General features: G+C 43.9%; 1 protein-coding gene across 1 annotated transcript in view; it reads right to left on the bottom strand.

The window, feature by feature from the left end:
- The window catches only part of tmtc2b (transmembrane O-mannosyltransferase targeting cadherins 2b), a 105,353-nt gene extending 90,313 nt beyond the window's left edge, over window positions 1-15,040 (bottom strand). The window contains exon 1 of the mRNA XM_080001764.1: window positions 14,869-15,040. Coding sequence (XP_079857890.1) covers window positions 14,869-14,951 — 83 coding nt within the window. The 5' untranslated portion in view covers window positions 14,952-15,040. The remainder of the gene's footprint in view (window positions 1-14,868) is intronic.
- Window positions 15,041-16,873: the final 1,833 nt, after the last annotated feature.

Genomic DNA, 16,873 nt, shown 5'->3' with positions numbered 1-16,873 from the left:
GCAATTATAAATAAGGAGAATCATAAATATATTTTCAAACGCGAAAACGGCTCTCCGTGCGCCCCGATCGTGGAGAGCCGTTGGAGCATTCCGTATTTGGAGCCGTTCCTCCAAATAAAACAGGGAAGAAAAACAGAGCGATTTTAGATTTTAGATTTCATATCGCTCCTGTAACTTTTGGCTGCAAAAAAGTCTAATACAAAAATACATATTTTTTTCGATTTTATTATTATTTACTACATTTTTGAATATGAACTCATTTATGCATCTTCCTGCTAACGTTTCAAAGTGTAGTTTCGCTGTTTCAAAAAAGATAAATTGCTTGTTGGAACAGGTTGAAAATCTGGCCCACAAACAGAAGTGAGCCCTGCCATACACATTAAGTGCATGAGAAGTACCTCTTTTCATACCACGTTTTCTGTCAGTATTCAACAGACAACTTTGAGTATTATATGCAGGGATCAGACTACGGAACTTGCAGTCGCACATAATAATGAACTCATTCAACATCCAACATCCAACATCCAGCCAGGCAGTGCGGAGAAAGCAGCCAATGGACCTGCATCTCCTCAGGTTTCTCCAGGCCGCAGCCTTCTCGCTCGAGCCCGTTCGGTCCAAGGTTTAATATTCCCTTTGCCCACAGCCATGATTAAAGGTCTTTAAATGGGGTTGAGCCACTTATGTTAATCAATGACAAGGGAGGAAATTCAACACTGCAAATGAGCAATATGGAGCATTCCCTCCAATGGTTTCGGCGGATGTGGCTTTCAAAAGTGACCGCTCTTTTGACCGTCTCTCTCCTCCGTGAATCAAAGAGCAGAGCTGGTCTGCTGAAGAAAACCAGAGGAACTTTTAATAACTACCATGAGATTCATTCATAATGATGATTATGTGATTATGGCAGAGTGGCGGATGTGATGCTTTCCAACAGTACACGAGCCCAGGCGGTGCATTGTAAAGCGATTAGTATTTGGCATTGTGCTGCATGACGGCAAAATTTGAACAATATTTGAGAAAAAGGTTATATTAGAGTTCACAACGCTACTTGAGACTAGGGTTGCCACGGTTACCGGTGTTACCAGTGTTAGTTTACACTACTTTCCGACCGTCTCCACTGTCGTTCTGCATTTTTTGCACCCAGAGCTTTGCGCAGTAGAGTCCACAGATAATTAGCGTCATCGACTCGAAAATGTTGTCAAGAGTTTATTAACCGGTGGCAAAAAATTCCTCACCGTGGCATCCCTACTTGAGACACTGTGCCCATTTATCTATTAAAATAAATTGACACACCTGGGCTTACCTTGTTAATGTAAAGGTTTGTAATTTAGATTAAAAAGTTAGTGAAAGACACTTTAATGAAAGGGTCAATATAAAGACAGTAAGAGGCCTCCTTGTATTTCAAAATATACTTTATAACGAAGAAACAACCCTCTCCCCGTAATCTCCCTTGGGTCATTTTGGCCATTAAGAAAAAAAAAATCATAATTGTATTATCTAATAGTAAACCGCCCTCTCCTGATGTAACAAAACCAATTGACTCCAAGTGAATGTTTCTTTATTGAGGACAATCCCTCACCATTTCAAAGGCCTAAATTGATTCGATAGTGTAACTGCAATCTGGGCAGCAAACGTCATAAATAAACAGGCCGGGCATGGCGACAGAGGACTTGGGGTCCGATAAACAGCAGACGTCTGGTAACTTCGACTTCAGTAACTTCAAAATGTAGGGACTGTAGGGACTAGAAAGAGAAGAAACACAGTTGACTCCCCCGTCGGCCACCTTTGATTGAACCGCACCCTGTGATCAGTGTGTTCTCACTACGGCAGCCAGGCAGCCCAATTTGAATAAACCCAACGCCGCTGAGACTAAATGGCCACCCGACTGCGGCCCGAGATTTGAAAATTCCACAACCGCCACACAGAGATGTGAAAGAGCCTTTTATGTTTAGTATCCTGTCGCAGACAACCAGCCATGTCCTTTTAACAGCTCTCCCCAAAACTCAAACTCCTTAGATGCAAAAGCTCTTGCTTGTTAGTCCAGAACACCGTAAAAAACCCTGATTTTCAGCTACGGGTCTCTTACTCCTGGAGATGTTTTCTTCGCGGATGTTGAAGCATTACCCCAAATTAAAAACTCATTGAGCAGGCAAACATGCCAGCGTGTGTCTTGCCAACTCATCTGTTCCTGGTGACAACTAGAATCAATCATCCAACCCTTTTTTACAGCCCTCAGCCTTCACCAATGCGGTGTGACACATTCTAATTTCCCTGCGTATCTCTGATATCACTATGTTTGCTACATCTCAGCAGGTTATAGATTTTGGTTTATATTTCCGCGATCACTCCATCCTTCCATCCAAATAAAGAGGTTACAGCATTTTGAGACATCACCCAGGCCCAAGGTAAATATGGAATGCACAAAAAACGAACACAAATGCGACACCGAGGGTATAATATTCATTATTTGTAGACCCCGAACCTCCAGAGGAGGCAGGACTCTGCCTCAACTAAAGCAGAACAAACGTGAAAATTCACCCACTAATACAGAGCGACTCTCTGTGCACCCTCAATTATTCCAATGTCAATAATCTCACAATGAAGTCCCAACTGTAGACAATAAGTTTAAGCGATTGCACAACTCTTGATGGGAATGACAACAAACTCTCTGCAGGGGAATGGCGTCGTGTCAGTCAAGGCCTATCCGATCCATACCACGGTGTGCCTGCCCGAGGGAGCCAATGGTGTACCGTGGCACATGTACCTGAGGCCTGGCTGCTTTACGTCGGCTGTCATGTGGGATGACGCTAGCAGCCATCCATCAAATCCAGTGACACATTGCATTAACAGGCAGCGAGAGAAGCACTAAGTGAACAGTGATTAGCCGCAAGGGAAAGTAGGGCGGGGCGATACTGGGAAAATATCACATCAGGGTATTCTTATTTTTCAAACAGTATGCCACAGATTTTTAGTTTTCTAAATGCAAACCTATACTTTTGTACGATTTTGCTCCAAATGGTCTATTTCCATTCCGTTCCGTTGTCAGTCTTTGAAGACATTGGTGATGACGTTATTATACTTGAAAAAGAAAATGAGGGAATTCAATTATTAAAAAACGCCAGATCAGTATGTGTTCAAATACGCGATGCAGAATACAGCTCAGTCCTAACGTGGGGGGAAAAACAAAAAAACGACCAGAGTACTGCAATTATCTGAAAACTTAAAAGCAATAAAATGTATCTTGTTTATTTAATGAAGGAAGTTTACCCAAGGGTTCTAACCGATGAATTCGAAGAATTACCCATTCGTGTCTTCATCAGGGAACCTCAGCCTTTTACGGCACTGACTCACGTGAAGAAAAAGAACGCTTGCAGCCCGGCAACGCCAAGGATATCAACTTAAATCGCTTCAAATTAGCGCGGCCCTTGATGTTTCCACCATGTGGCAGCGAGCGCTGTACTGTACCTACAAGCTGTACAGGTGGGACACTTGAGGAAGGGCCACCTGGGACATCTGGAGTGGAAGTGAGCTTTCTAACATCTCTTCAGGCCCGTGGTAGCGAGACCTCAGGCCTGCCGAGTTCACGGTCAGGACGAAGACGTGGGCATGTGAGGCTGAAGGGAAAATAGAAGTTAAAGCACGCAGAGCTACCGCCAGTGCCAGAACAGGCAAGCATGTTTTGTGCGAGTACTATTTGTCCAGCCCACTTACAATTGTGGCACAAGGGTCAGACATTTAGGTGGAAATTGTAATATCTTGGTTGGGCGACACTTGTTGGGCGGTATAAGGTTTGCCGTGTCAATAGTTAGTCTTCTAAATGCATCTGTCCCTCTCCTCTGCTCCTGTCCATCTCTCTCTCTCTTTCCGTCTCTTCCACGCTAAGCGCTCCCCCTTTCTGACGGCTTCTCCCTCGGCTTGGGATATTTATTATTTTTCTTGAGAGTGCATTTAGGAAGTCTCATCATTCTGTTAGAGTGGCTGACAGCGGTTCTCTTGAGCTACTTAAAACCTCGGGGGCCCAGGAAGGAAAAACAGTTGTGCACACTTCTCGTAACCCAAACTTCCTCATCTAAGCAAAAATAAACCTCCGGCCGTTTTGTACGTGTGTGTATTCCTCTACAGCCGAGGGGGAAGCCCTCGATCGCCCGGTTAGCGAGTGGGAAGAGCTGCACATGTGAAGGTCAGAGATGGCGGTGGGGAAGCGCATTGGTACCAAAAGGTACTTGTGCTCAGCGAAAATAAACCATAAATCCTATGACCCTATGACTATCAATCTCTCATTGGTATGATATTATCCATTGCAGAAGGGAAGGAAAGAGAGAGAGAGAGAGAGAGAGAGAGAGAGAGAGAGAGAGAGAGAGAAGAAATTGTGAGAGAGTTGGCAGCATCTGTGAAATCCAATACAGGCCAAGCTGTTTTCCATCTGTAGAGATGTCAACCTCATCTGCCTCAGCAAGCCATGACAGGCATAATTAGAACCAGTCAATTTACACTGAATTTGATTGGATTTATTGCAGCGCTAATACTTCATTCACATTTCCAACCACGGCGAAGACTAATGTGTGAGCGGATAAGCTGCAACACAAAAACTCTGATGACTCATATTGTCTTATATTCATCTTGTATAACAGCCTGAGACTAGAAGGCATGGGCAGAAAGAGGAGAAAAAAAAAAGCAGTCGTACGCAGCCAGCTACAGTACTACTCCATCCCAGTGACTTAACCTACAAACATCTCTGATTTCATTTCCTCATGTCCTGTGCAGCCACTCAGTGAAAAGCCCCCTAGGGTGGAGATAACAGCACTGTAGAGGCTTCAACTTTTGCCCCAAGCCAAATGTAGCCATTTGGCTGGGGGCTTGGTAAGGGTCACTTCAAACTGTGTTTGACTGTTTGAGTCTATGTGTGTTTGATTTAAGTAGCTTCGCAAGCAGGACGGACAGTAGCAATTTACAGACAGCTTTCGACAATAGGTTCTGCCTACTTCTTGGGCTGATGAGATAAATTGGGAGGTGCGGGGTCAGCGGTTGCCCAACTGGGACACGGTTCACAAATACTTGGCACATCACTCCACACTGCCAGCTTGCTCTCACAAAATAAGTATATAAATATATCTATAAATATAAAATACGTTTATAAGTGTATTCCATAATGAGACATTGATGTCATTGCTGCCTGCAAGCAGATAAAAATAAATCGAAAGGCAATGATGTTAACGCTGCATGCCGATGTACAGCAGACAGGGAGGTTGTCATGAGATTACAATAGGCCTAAACCGCAGGAGCGTAAAGACAGTATTATAGTACCATTTCACAACAGTGTTCTTCAAATTTCCAGTTAATCATCTGTTCTAACTAGCAGCAGATGGTGCACTGGATGCATGTTCTGCTCTCATCCAGTTGCACATCTTTCCGACACACCCATGCCTCCTAAGCCAGCACGTTGAACTGGCATATTCATAACACAATGCAGCTTCTGTTCGCACATTTCAGAAGAGCCTGAGCGCTCTTCCTAGTCTCATCACTTGGAAACGCCACCCGGAGCACATCGGCCACGAACGGGTTGACCCGATTAGTTGTGACAGATTTGTCTCCAGTGCTGACGATTTTTTTTTTTCCTTTTTATCCTGTTCAAACGTAGAACATTGAGGTCCTGCTTCTTTGTCCTTCATAAACAAGAGGCCAAAACAGCCAGAACCTAATTCCCTACTATGTGGAGACAAATAGCCTCGTTCATTGGGTCCAAAGAGAATAGAAGGACCACACAGACCCTTCTTACAATGGACAAAGGCTGTGCCCTGAACCGGCCAACTTGTGTCATAACCTTATTAGAGAAAGCCAGTGCTCCATGTCAGTGGACAAGGCCAGCGAGCTGGAGAGGCCCTGTAAAGAAGTGTAGCATTCTCTTCTTCCAGACTGAAAAGGCCAAACTATGGCATCCTTGTTGGATATTGGGGACAGGGGAGTTTTTGTTTCTAAAGGCTTGGGGTTCTCTGCTTACACCACTCAGCCCATCTCACCCTCAGCTCTGTTAATCCCATTAATATGAAGAGGGGCCGAGAGCCCGAGATTGGCCACAGCTTAAGATCCATCATCCAACATTAGCCCCAGAAATCCAAACCACCTGTCTAGACCCATTAACGACTTAACCCAGCAGAATCAAATAATTTGAGACACTGTGTCTAACGGTATGTACATAGATACCACACACACACAATCTTTAGTGAGAGGCAAACCTTAAACACTTTCTTAAAGAACACACAGAGAAAACAGTACCAGATTCATCCGAGTATTTATGTCTCACTCAAACAGCACCTTTGATCCATGCGTGGTCTCAGAGCGTTATTTGGCAGTTGCAATGTTTATCTCACATTATTAAATAGTTTTGTTGATGGTTTGACATGAGATCCAGAGCATGTGAAGGATCTGCTAAATCGCTCAGGTTCCAAACCTTTCCTTTTTTCCATCTCGGGTAGATATTGTTTTGTGCTTAAATTTATCTGCGCAGAGTACTCAGGGTTTTCATGACAGGTATTTCGGGGGATAATGTGTTTTGATGAAACTGCTTGAAGGAATCCAAAACAGTACTCCGGTAATAATTTAATCCAGGACATTAAATTGAATCCCTGAAGCGTCGGCCCACCACCAAACAGCTAAACTCACATCTACACATGGCCCATTCTCATAGTAGGTGATTACTGAGCATCTGAGGCTGATTAATGTAGCTTTGAACTCGTATGCTCCGGCCCAGCTAGAACACAACAGTGTCTTTCATGAAACAGTGGACATTACGGTCAATGGCGACAAATTAAAACCACTAGTTTCCACACCCATGGCTGATCAGGCATGACACAGATCTGAGGCAATTCATGATTGGGTTGGCACCTTCGATCCCTCATCGCTGGACGACCTCCACATCAAGCTGTTTCAGATAGCCCAAATGAAAGAGTATGCTTGAATGTATGTATCATGTATCTTAAGAACCTCTAGTCTAGACACCATCTGGATCATGGTGGTTAGGGGTATCTGGTGGCACCCCACGAACATGTTCACCATGTACACTGTCATTAATGATTAGTGTGGGAGAGGGACATAAATCAATGCTTCACCAAGTTGCGCGTGAGCAACTTGAGCAAGCTGAGCCAGAACTCCAGCTTGCTGTTGCTCAGTGAATGGGTTTTTCAGAATTAAGCGTTCCTTTTTGTTGTTACCTTTAGGTCATTTAAAGATATATTGATATATTTTAAGTCACCTCTAAAATATATTTGCATCTAGACAACTCTTAGTCTTCAGAGATGAGCCACTCCACAGATACAGTCTGTTTTATGCTTCCACAACTGAAATGTGTCCTTGTTTGTCGTGTAGAGAGGTAGATAACATTTAAATTAAGAGGTGACCCGTTATATATTTGCATTTTAGCAATTATCTGAGGCAATTACTGCACAGCTCCAAACCTGCAAAGAACCTGAATTACAGGAGAGCTGTGAGGTAACTGATAAAGCTGTCCTCTACGAGGGTCAAACATGTAACTATACAGAGCTAATTAAAAAGCTCTGACTGTCACTGCGAAATCTGGTGACCCAAAAGGGAAGAAAGAAAAAATTAATAAGCAAGTAATAAAAGTGAGACTTTAAAAGACAAAAAGTAGTAAAGTAGCTGTCCTTTGTTTTTTCCAGTGTTAACTGAATCCCAATTACACATTTCCTGAATGACGGTTTTTGAGAATTTGGGTCCACAGGGAATGCAGAGGGAGCGCCATGTTTTACAATAAAGGATGTCCATTTCATCCAAAACACATTCTTGAATCTAATTCCGATTCTGGGCTTGATGTCAACAATGAAAAAACGGAAGCCTCATATCTTTAAGTGATATCCAATGACCTGAATCTGAACTCCCTCTATCCAGGACTGTGGTGCTTCAGGAAATTCATTTTTCTTTTTTTGGTGGTGAAGGGAAGCAAGTGACAAACATATCAAACTGCTCATTAATAGTATTTTTCAGAAATGTGACCAACAGGGGAGACGGCAAAGGGCACTTTCTGAACGGCACGGGGGAGCAAGGGGGAGGAACCATGGCAAAAAGTGACAGTATGTTGCTATGTTAGTGTACAAGGACTCCAATAAATTACATTAAACTAAGTTATTTGTGTCTGTTATTATATATAACAATTTTAATCATGCATGTAGCTATAAAGATGCAGCTTACTATTATAGTAATATTTTATTATTTATTTTTATTTTATTTTATTATTATAACTTAAACAAATGTTTAATTCCCTCCGAAACGTATTGATGTTCATAGTTTGTTAACTTTACAAAAGCCGGCTATAAAGCATCATATTCATCTGAGCAGGTTTGACAATAGAATATTTTGCATTATGGATATTGTTATGCAACTTTGAGAAAGAGCGCATCGATAGCGATCTGTTTCCTGTTAGTGATCAATGATCTGTAAACTCAGTGGCTGATCACCTGGTTTCCACTCGTAATAGATGCGCTTATTTTATTGCTAAGTATTAATATTTAATAATATTATTATAGAAGTAACAACCTGGAGCTGCAACTTTATCACCGTGCCACGCGTCACCACCACCTCAAAATCCCTCATCTGCTTCCTCGCTACAAGCACTTAACAGCCTCCATGCAATTGATAAATAGAAAAAAAATGTTTTATATCAATCCACGTTTTTCATTTAAGCCATAATTTAAGCAATATTCCAGAAAAAACTGGATCTACCAGGTCCGACTCCCAAACTCCGGCAGCCGCAGCAGAAAAGTCAGCTCCTGGCCTACGTAACATGCGGCTGTAATTCCATCGCGGAAGACAGCAAAAAGTTCAAATACTTAACTTTAACTTTGCACGGCAAATGCCATGTACCGTTTCTGTTGCCGGTGTTCTCTGCAGGTCTTCCGTCATGCTGTCATCCACATGACTTCCGGTTTGCCGTCTCCAGTCTACCGTGTTCCATGTGAATACAAAATAAGTCTCAAGTCACTTGGTCCAAGTCTCAAGCAAGTCCCAAGTCATTAAGAGAAAACTCAAGGTATTAGTCTTATAATGATATTATTGGCCAATCTATCTTACCCGTTTAAAAAGGTTGACAATGAATTGAATTTGTATTAAAATTATTGTAATTCAGTGTAATAAATGTATCAAACAAAAAAAAATTACTTCATAAAAGTTAATATTTATTTTTATAAATATTTATTTATTCATTTCTTCTCAATCCAAAAAGATATTGCTGTTTGAATACTGTTCAAATTTTAATTTATCTTTAATTTGAACTTTTCATGGAGAATTTTTGAAGAATGTGTCTAAAGGGTTGACACGGGGTGGCACCCCACCTTCCCCCGGAAATATGATTGGCCCCCCCGGAGCCAGAGGTTCCCAACCACCGCGATCACTGTGGACCAGCTCCGCGGGCAGCGGCCCAGTTCAAATACGTAAAAACAGTCAGAACCAGTCAGGCCCCCTGACTGGTTCTTGGTCCCCCCTGTGCCACCTCATTTAAAAAAAAATCCTGGAATTGCTCCTGCCAATCATGACAATGTCATTCCCAGAGTGCGCTCACATACCAGGTAACATCACACTGATAGTTGACAAGGTTGAACATTTTTCATATTTCATATTTAATATATACTTAAACTGAAATAAAATGAACACAAACAAGTCATTCAAGTCATCATGTCTCAAGTCAAGTCAAGTCACAAGTCTTTAACTTCCAAGTCCAAGTCGAGTCTCAAGTCAATGTTCCTCCAAGTCACAATGACTCGAGTCCACATCTCTGGTATTTTTAGCAACAAATGAGATTCCACCAGACTGGCTTATCTTGCAATTGTGGTGATGTGAAAATAACATGCCATTTCAACCCACATATCTGAGGAAAACGAGAGCTTGGTAGAGAGTAGATGAGGTCTATCTGTGGTTTGAACTGGGCTGATGCCTCCAGGCTCCATAATTTGGAAGTGCGGGACATTAAAAGGAAAAAATAGAAGAAAGAAAAGAAGAATACAAAAAAATAATTGATTACTAAAATACTAGTTCTAAAATGGGTAATAAATAGTAAAAGCACCATATGATTACTTCAACAGAAAAGTTTGTCAGTCCAAATGTCTAATCTAATAAAACTTACCACCATAAATGAACACTTCGACCTTTCTACAGTGCCTCCCCTTTTCATCGATATATTGATGAAGTTGATTATTAATTAATAATCAATGTTCAAATATATATTTGAGGACTAAAATATAACACTAATATAATTTGAATAGCATAATAAAATAATATAATAACTAATGCATTTTGTATATGATTTACATGTATTACTATATGGATAAAACTACATTACCGAAAATGATTCAAAGCAAGGAAAACTCAAAGGACAGGGGACTTTTATTTTTGCAAGTCTAACAAAGTTTACAGGTTTTTTTTTTCTTGTTTGTAACACTGCCACTTCAGTAGACTTTTCACTTTCCCTTTAAACTGAAGACTGTTCTCTGAATTTATGGACTGCTGCCTTTCATTCTCTACATACACAACTCCGTATGTAGAAATAAATATGCAATCTTGGAGGACTTTTGCGGATGAGACAGAGAACACAACACAGCCTCAAACTGTAGACTAGTCAAATTAAGGATATGAATATTAATTTGCACACAAATGATACATCAAATATATTTTTTTAAATAATGGAGCTGTATAACACCTGTAATTAGTAGCATTTAACATGACAACCACATAGGGTGTCCGTCCAATAACTTCAGTGTGCTAGGTCTATGTCATCTCCAGTTCTGGAGCTGATGTCTCCATCCTGGCAACTCCAAACAAAAACACAACATCCACCCCCCCTCCCCATTTATTTCCACCTCAAACCCGACTCTCCCGAAAAGTGCAGAAGGGAGAAAAACCCTCAAACGCTTCCCAAACAAGACCATCTGGAGACAGCTGTCGCCCGATGAGAGCCGCGGGCCTGTGCAGGCTTCGGGGAGCGGTAGGAGGGGAGGAGAGGGAGAGGGGGAGACAGAGAGAGAGCGAGAGAGAGAGAAGGAGAGAGGGAAAGAGAGAGGGAGAGAGAGAGAGAGAGAGAGAGAGAGAGAGAGAGAGAGAGAGGAGAGAAAGAAGCTACGCCTGCCGTGCCATGCCGGGAGTCTCGCTCCTGGGGCAGGGCAGTAATTACAGGGCACTGGCAAAGCGACTGGGGAGAAGACGAAGAGATACTCAGACTGCCTGGTTGCCGCCCATGGCCTCTCAACATGACCACAATGCCAACCAGGCCGTTGGACAGTACCAGCCTTTGGAATATACCTCTGCAGATCACCCCGAGGACATGCTGTTCTCCACCTAACGCCCATAAACTGGTCCACTGATACACCACACACAGTCCAGAAAGGGTAAGCAGGTTGTCCCATTTGACAGAGAACCATATGTATTTGTGAACAAACTACTCGTTGCTTTTTCCGAAAAGGCCATAATGAAATCAGGACCATCCAAAATGAGCATCCCAAAAAGGGGTCATGTCTCGGTCATTCCTTCGGCTCTTCTCAGACTAACAAATCTTTCAAACTCATCACGGACACATCGCATTACCTTACCGCCCCAATGCCCAAGAGTTATAAATCGTAGGCAACGCGGTGGAAGGTCTTTGTCCTTCATCGCAACCTTTTACATGTCCGATCACTGCCAAAATGTCAGCGTTACATGAGAGTTTGGGAAACAACCTGAGGGCAGCATACCAAATCCACCGGCGTCCATGACAGGAGACAATATTCAATAACAGTAGCTTGCATGGGTGTAGTAGTCTGGGTTTAGTATACACTGAAAACACTTGATACTAAGTGGTAAAGAGAAAACATTCTGCAGCGACAATCATCCCTTTCTTGAAAATCTTAGTGTGAAAGTATGTGCATACAATGTGAGGGAGAACGACTTGAAGAACCCTCCTTTCAAAACAGTCTTTGAGAAACCGCCGACATAAATTCAGCTACCGGCAATCAAACTCATAATCGGCTTACATTTTAAAACAGGTTTAACCACTGCACTTCACAAGCTCGTAAAGCACGGAGGGAGTCGCAGCCCATCTCGCCGATATTTCTCCTCCGACATTTATCCGGGTTCTCCCGTTCCTTTCCACAGGTCCGTCCGCGGATTAAGGCAGAGATTTGATCCGCGTGACATATGGGTCCCATTTTCCAGCGCAGGTGTCAAGGCTGTGTATGTGCCGATGATGAGTGTGTCCAGAGGAACGGGAAGATAGCTCCGAGGGTGATTTAGCACCCTGAGGCACACCGCGCTCCAAGGCTGCCATATTAATTCTAGGGAGGGGCTGGGCCTGACTGCAAGGTCGAAAGGCTCTTTTGCACGGGATCCTGTTTTTGTATCTTGAAAGTTAGAATGGTCAAGAAAAACATATCCCAAGCCTCTTTGAGGGTGGACATTCGGCCAACCCCAACTACAACCTTAAAACGGCCTTGGTTACTATGTGGAGAATGTGCAAATGTTTACACAAATCAATGAGTAACCAGTGAAATCGCCGCATTGATATGAAACGTGTAATTTAAAAAAGCACTCCACCCATGGCTATTCCCTTTTAGTAAAACGAGGATAAATGGAAAAAGATTGTCAAATGATTATGTATTCCACTGCTTTAAAAAGATTAGAAGCCAATCGATTGCAAAACCTCAGGTGTCATTTTTTTTGCCAGCACCGCCTACACGCCTTGGATTTCCAACTTTTAATCATTGTTTGAGCTGAGTCAAAGCCCTGGTTTCCAGCCAGAAGCCAAATCTAAGCAATTTATCAGTTCTCACAGGGAAAAATTAACTGCGCTGTGACAAATCCTCCATATTTAATTCACCTGGAGCTATATATCATAAACCTTAAATGGAAATATATACTTTTCTGAATGCATGCTACAGAAAACGTGTACTTTTCAGACTTGCGCTCTACAGTGTATGGAAGTTTTAATTTAGTAACTTTTCAAACCTGTGACAAAGTACATCTGGCCATATTAGTTCTGAATTTGCTGGAGTACAATTCACTATTATCAGTGAATTATGAGATACCGCAAGACAGGAATATCGTTATTTTTCATGCGAATAGCTTTGTTGCCATCTAAGCCACCTCAGCTCTCTCCAAATGCAAACACTCACTCTCTCTCTCTCTCTCTCTAACTCTCTCTCTCTCGCTCTCTCGCTCTCTCTCTCTCGCTCTCTCTCGCTCTCTCTCTCTCTCTCTCTGTCTCTCTCTCCGAAATGAAGTCTGGAGGAGACAGCCCTGACGCCTGCTAATTGCAAGTCTGAACCAAACCGTCGACGCCTGGGACGGATGAAGTTGGACGACGTGTGACGAAATGGAGAAACCTCAAACCGCCTTGACACAGTCGCCGCGCTGCGAACGGCCGTCGGCAGGGAACTTTTTGTCATTTCGATCGAATCCATTTTTCCTCATGGCCCCTTATGCACCTGGCCCTCGCTTCCACGCGGCAACGCCACGCCATGTGTTCACATCCTTTTCGTGCGATTGGAAAGTTAAGCTTTCTGCCCTGCATTAAAAACGTATCTATTTTTCCTTCTTCTCCGTTGACGGTCGGGCTTTCCGCCAGAGGCGCAGCGGTCGTCCGGCTCACGGCGGTGTTTAGCGGCGGTGGCCTTAACCTCCCGACGGTGCGACCGCTAACTGACAATCTTTATGGCCCGCGGAACACCATCCCTTCTCTAACACGGGACCCCGTCCCCGCACACGGCAACGCCACAAAGTGGAAGGTCGTAGCGGCCTCCTACACTGAACACGGTGTCAGACTGTCAGCACAGTGCCTCGGGGAAGATGTTACGTAGGAGGTGTTGCATAGAGTACAGTACAGTATTCCCCACGGCGAGGACAATAAACAATCGCTCACCATGGATCTTATTGCTATATATACGGAATCATAACCGCGGGTGGTGTTTTAATGGTCATGTAACAGATGGTGCCTCAGATGTTTATTGCAAGTCCAAGATGGATTATTAACAATTAAGTAAGGACTCCTAAAATTATAACGGGGGAAAAATGGGTTCAATGCAACAGGGAGTTCCTTCAGTGCCACTGCTGTAGGTGGATTCCAACCCATTTTAGTGAGATAAGGAAAACTGACATGTAAAAATGACGGCACCAATAACTTAAGGATGGTGATCAGTGGAGTAAAGGTAGGGGTTCATCCGTCAAATTTGAAGCCTATTTCTGAGTAACATCTTCAACAGCAAAAAATCACTTTTGAGTTCCCGCTTCACCACACTGATTTATTTTGGAGACTAATTAACTCCTCAGTGACCACAACTTTAAGTGCAGACATCCCCAGCAGTCCCCTCCTTCCACAGACTTGAGCGTCGGTGATCTCCTGTGATTTGAAGTTTATTTAAAAAAAAAATAATTTTAATTTAATTTTTTCAACACGAGATTTCTCTTTTCGAGACCGGGACAAATAAAATTAAAAAAAATGCATCATTGTATATTTGGATTCTAGATTTAGATTTTCTTCTTTTTTTTTACCAGTGTTACTGGTTAAAAAAAATAATGAATAGGACAAATCTAGAGCCTCTGGGATGATGTTAAAGCACCGAATGTCCTTAACATAAACCTGATTCTAGTGGGTAATACTGATTTAACGTCTGAAAGAAGGACCCGGTGTGGAGCCGGGGGAGCGTGGGAGCTGATCTGCCCGCGAGCCGGCGGTGCAAGCGGGCACAGCGCAGGTCATCCTGCCGCCATAACGAAGAATAACACTACACTTCGTATTATTATTATTATTGTTATTCATATTTAATAACGACAATTGTATTCAATGGGGGCCGTGGGGTGTGTAGTACAGGAACCAGGTCACGCCATTCATTCATCCGGTACCTGTCATCGTAGCAGAAATCCGCTCCCAGCGTGTTGAGATAGAGGACCAGAGCCGCGGCGACGCACACCGACTCTGCGATCATCTCTCTCTCACCACAACAACAACAACGACAACAAACAAAAACAAAAACAAAAACAAAAACAAGGAAACTTCAAAAAAAAAACAAAAAAAAAAAAAACGAGCGAATCCGCAGAGACGGGGGGGATCAGCCCCGCTCTGTCATTCGGTGTCGGTCCCCGTCTTTGTCAGGGTGTCTCTGCCAAAACGGTCCCGGTGCTCCATCCCGACGAGGTGCGGAGAGTAGATAGTCCACGCCGCCACCTTCTAACCCATTGTTTTTTTTGTTGTTGTTGTTGTGGGAGAGAGAGAGAGAGAGAGAGGGAGGGGTGGGTGGGGGGGGTGGGGTGTGTAGGGGGACGGGCGACGTCTTTTCCTCCGCGTGGAAACGGGCAGAACGGGCGCTTACCGGAGCTCCGCGAGCGACAGCGCGCGCCTCCCCGTCTGACGCCCGCCGAGCGCGCGCCGGCTCGACACCGCCGCGATTGAGCCGCGTGCGGTCGGGGCGCGGGCGCGCATGCGCGCCCGCGCCCCCTCCTCCCGAAAGGGGATAAATAGAGGCGCCTCGGCCCCGGCGGCCCAGCCCGGGCCGGGGGAGCCCCCCGCGTCCGGCAGAGCGACCGTCCCCGGCAGAGCGACCCTGGCACGGTGGGGCAGACATGGCGATGCCTTTGTCCCGCGCTCCCTAAGCTTCTCTTAATCCAACTGGAGCCGCGAACGGCCCGCGTCACCGCGCTCTCGCTGCCGTTCTCGCCTGCGACCGAAAACAAGGGATGAGCGTCGTCAGAACCGTGTTATGAGACGGAGCAAAGAAAGAAACGTGTGGGCGCATGGAGTCCAGGTTGTTTATTTGGCACGTAGGGTGAAGGGAAATGATAACGGGAAAATTCCAAGTGCTGTTCAAAACAAAGAAAAACATATAATACGTCGGATAATACATAGTCGAAAAGCAAAAACGAACTAAGCAAAATATACTGTATACTAGGTATGCATATGCATGGATGACTTTGAGTTTCAAGTATCTAATATAGCTCATTTTTATGTCTGTCAAACCTTTTTGACACACATCAAGTGGTGTCAGGAGTGCGTGAAAGTGTGTGAGTTTCAGAAATGGCCTGCCGTTGTATAAAGGGGACCTATTACGAAAAACTGACCTGTTCAGTGCTTGTGCACGTACATTTTGGGTCCCTGATGGGCGTACTAACGCACCAACTGTGAAATTAGACAACCCGGTCAGTATTTTGTGAGATGCCTATTTCAGAAAACCTGTGGTGAAACAAGCCATTCAGATTTGCAGCCCCTCTCTAGGTCACTTAGAGCCTCAGTCGAATTAGAACAGCTCCAGAAATAACCGGCGCCGCCGTGAACTGCTCCGTTGGCTTCACAGACCAGCACAAATCTTTTTATTGCTTTTGCATTTAAATGAGGCCTTGTAGATCTAATATAAGTGAAGATTCAGCAACTGGATTGATTGTTTCTCCTCAAATTTCTTCATATGTTGGTAGAATGATCAGGTGAAGTCAGTGAAAGTGGATGTACTTCATACAACAGGCACATTGAACTGGGGCAAACAGTTCCAGAGTTGGGCGTGGGGAGCATCTGCTCTTTTTCATTTAAAGCGACACACTGAAACCGAAAGTAAGGAACAGGAGGGGTTTTGAGGCATGTTAGAATGGCTAGAATGCATAATCTGAGTGGTGTTTTCCACAAAAAAACACGAAAGACATGTTTTGGGGACCTCAGAGACCTATATTAACCCGTTGGAGGAGTATAATAGGCCTCCTTTAACACTGCGCTCAGGGCCAGGCTGTAAAGCTGAAGTCTCTGAACAGGACCAGAAGTCACCAGTAGAGGGCTCACAAGGGATGGATTCAGTGGCACCGCGTGCTCCCTATAATCGCTTTAACCGCAGAACACAGTTCCACACACATATTCATTGATGGCTTT

The sequence above is a fragment of the Zeus faber genome, assembly GCF_960531495.2.
Source record: "Zeus faber genome assembly, chromosome: 6".
Taxonomy (NCBI): Eukaryota; Metazoa; Chordata; class Actinopteri; order Zeiformes; family Zeidae; genus Zeus; species Zeus faber.
The sequence above is the reverse complement of the archived record's forward strand: the minus strand, read 5'-3'. Positions and strand labels throughout refer to the sequence as shown.